The following is a 3,248-nucleotide window of genomic DNA, read 5'->3' as shown; positions in this document are numbered from 1 at the left end:
TTCAGTATCTGACTGCTGGTGGCTCTACACAAGGCAAATTGGTGGAGTAAATTGTTTCTGGAAAGATACTACCTACTTTTCAGCAGTTTAGAAAGTATTGAGAGGTGTGACTGAAAAAACAAAGCTGGCAAAACTTTATAAAAATATTTCTCATCAGTGATGACAATCACAGAGGATGGAGGAAGATCAGCATATTCAAGGGTCAGCAATTTAGTGAACAATGTCCTGCAGTTCCATGACATGTACAGCCTTCCCCCTCTTCATTTTATGAGCATAACTGGCATACCCTGTTCCCCTAACTGAGTTCATCTGTTTACATCAGTAATCTGCAAGCAAGAGATTGCTGATATCCAGGAAGCAGCACTTTTGTCCTTACCAGACAGATTCTATTTCTAGCTCTGCCCTTTAGTGTATGATTTTGAATAAACCACTTTGCTTCTCCACACTTTAGTTTCCTTATCCATAAAAGGTCTGTAGCAAAAGTCCATATCTCACTGTAGAGTTGAGATACTTAATCCAACCATGTTTACAAATCTTCAAAATTTCTAGATGAAAGGAGCTACAAAGATCTTATGTTGAAGATGATTTTTATTATAAATTTACACATTACACTACTGACAGTGCACAGAAAAGGTAAAAAGTTATAGTTTCCTCACAATTTCATGATTACAAAACTTCACAACATTTTGTTAAAACTAAAAACAACCTTCATGTGTACATAAATAGAATTTTGAGCATAAATAACAGTAACAAAATAAACAGATGTATGTATTCAATAAATTAATTATAAATATTGCATTGGTAATGAAGTGCTAGGTCAAAAAATACTAATATATCCAGTACAGTTTTCTGTGTGTAGACATATCTATTAAAAATGAATCCTGGGAAATGAGTAATTCTCTGAACCCCTTTTCTCTCTATTTAAGTTATTCCTTTATGGGAATGCTACAATAGGAGAACAGCACTGCATCATGTATAAATTTTAGGCCATTTAATGCCCATGATCCCTCCACCACAGATGAAAGGCAAAACTGGCCCAGGTATGCAACATTACAACCAATAGGAATTTGGCCCTCCATTCCAATGGGTACCAAATCAGGTCCTGAAAGAACTGCTAATGCTTTAAAAGGTAGACTAAGAAAGCATATTTACAAGCAATTTGACCTACACAGTGTATATTTTCAGTCTCTCTTCATCTCCTACGGACATACAACAGGATCTTTATTACCTAAAAACTAATCTGCTTCTATTGCCTAGTTCTTACTTGATCAACATAAATTACACATTCTATACAATTATTCATCCCTGTATAGGATTTTTACTGACATTAAGGACATTTCTATGTTGGATCAAGGACTGTATAGGTCCCAGCATATTCATCAGCAAATATTGATTGAACCCATTAAGATTCAAAGATCCTGTTTTCCAGCATGAACCCTTAGCAAAAAGCAAAGGGAAGAAAAAGCACAATATACAAGCAAGACTATTTTCCAGTGGACTGTTTTCAGGGGAAATGTTTCCCAGAGCATTGTCAGCAACTTTTTAAGAGAGAGATTTAACCCTAGTTCACATATTTGTTAGGTTTTTAATCATGTTTTAAGCCAAATGTTTGCTTTTAAAGGCTATGAAGTTAAGAGTTCATTAACCTTACGGCAAATGCAAAACTTTTGCTCCTATCAGAAGGAATCAGAGGTGAGTACAAGTAGTAATGAACTGACAGAGAAAAACGTTAATGATTTTTGCACTGTAGCCATTGCCAGATAGAAAGAATCCCTGATCATTATGTATTTTATCATAGCTGAACAAATTATGCTTTTTTTGGTTGGATGTTAAATTTTTTGCCTAATATGTTATTAACCATGAATAGATAGTTTTTTAAAATGCTCCTTCTAGTATGAATATCTTATAGGTTTGGGACATTGCAAGAACAATGTTAGCACCATACTCTACATGTAAAAATGTTCTAAATATTACTACTGGAAGAGCTAAATAATACACTGGTTCTGTCAATGTTTCTTGAAAATAATATATAAAGTCAGGGCTATTAGTTATTTCTGAAAGCTGGGGCTCTTCACTGGAGATAATTTAGAGGTGATTCCAAAGGGGTCCATGCTATCAGTCTCAAGAGGTGAAGAAAATATATCTGATTCCAAAGTATGGCTATAATCACCATATTCCCCAAAATCTGTTGACTCCACAGGCACAGTGTTGATCATGGGTAAGAAATGAGATAATGGAAGAAAATCTTTTCCTTTGAATTGTTGCCTTTGTTTGGCACTACTCAAAGACACAGAGATTCCATATTTCTTGGATTTATATACATTGTAGCCATCTGGGCGGATCTCCTCTTCAAAGGAGCAATCCTCTGTAGAGTACCTGAGCTGAACAGTAAGGAGTGAAGAAAATTACAAATATGTTTACAATTCTCATTATATTCAGCTATGCTAGAAATCTTTTATAAGATAGACTTTTTCCTATGTTAATAATGAGACCAACTGAAAGCCCTCCATGTTGTACACAGTATTTATAGCATCTATGGGGCCATAATAAGTCAACACAGGCCTGATCCAGACCCTTTGAAGTCAATGTAAATTCTTTAGCGAGTTTGGAACAGGGGGCCACATTCCAGCTACCACATACTGTCTAGTCTGCATATTGGGAATAGCTATGGCATACTTCAATACACAGACAGGTAACTGCTGACATTTGAATTACAGTCATTATAGCTAAGGACCCAGTCTAGCAATCCTAACCTACACATATTCCTCCTGAATTCTATCTGAGATTTTCCCTTTTGAGCGCTTAAGGACCAGGTCTTCAGAAAGGTATCTTTATAAAACATTGTTACACTAATACCACAATACATACATACATGCATACATACATACATAAATGAAAAGGGCAAATGGCAAGTTTTTCATACTTCTTCTTTTATTAGAATTTCTGAAAATGCATTAGTACAGTATCACTTTATTATTAGACATTAAACTTATAAAACACAGGTCCTGTTATGCAAAATTCTATATAGAAAAATATATCTTATAACTTGCCTAGCCATTTGTAGAATGTATTTTAGATATAGTTTACAATGTAGATATAGTACCTTGAGTTTTTGTATTATCAGGTCAGACCTTTCCAGACTGTTCACATAAGCATTATTTTTCTTACAACTCTGGTGTTATTTCTGGCTCAGTCACTAGAGGTGACTGAACTCTGGGTCAATAAAAGAGGATTGCTGATTATGTCTA

The 3,248-nt window shown here is 34.9% G+C and overlaps 1 protein-coding gene across 1 annotated transcript in view; it reads right to left on the bottom strand.

Annotated features, from left to right (window-relative positions):
* Positions 1 to 576: 576 nt before the first annotated feature.
* The window catches only part of FGF19 (fibroblast growth factor 19), a 16,805-nt gene continuing 14,133 nt past the window's right edge, over positions 577 to 3,248 (bottom strand). Inside the window, exon 3 of the mRNA XM_019519448.1 lies at positions 577 to 2,381. Within this exon, the coding sequence (XP_019374993.1) occupies positions 2,049 to 2,381 (333 nt within the window). The 3' untranslated portion in view covers positions 577 to 2,048. The remainder of the gene's footprint in view (positions 2,382 to 3,248) is intronic.

This window comes from Gavialis gangeticus, unplaced genomic scaffold, assembly GCF_001723915.1.
Source record: "Gavialis gangeticus isolate Ggan-Ray unplaced genomic scaffold, GavGan_comp1, whole genome shotgun sequence".
NCBI classification, from domain to species: domain Eukaryota; kingdom Metazoa; phylum Chordata; order Crocodylia; family Gavialidae; genus Gavialis; species Gavialis gangeticus.
The sequence above is the reverse complement of the archived record's forward strand: the minus strand, read 5'-3'. Positions and strand labels throughout refer to the sequence as shown.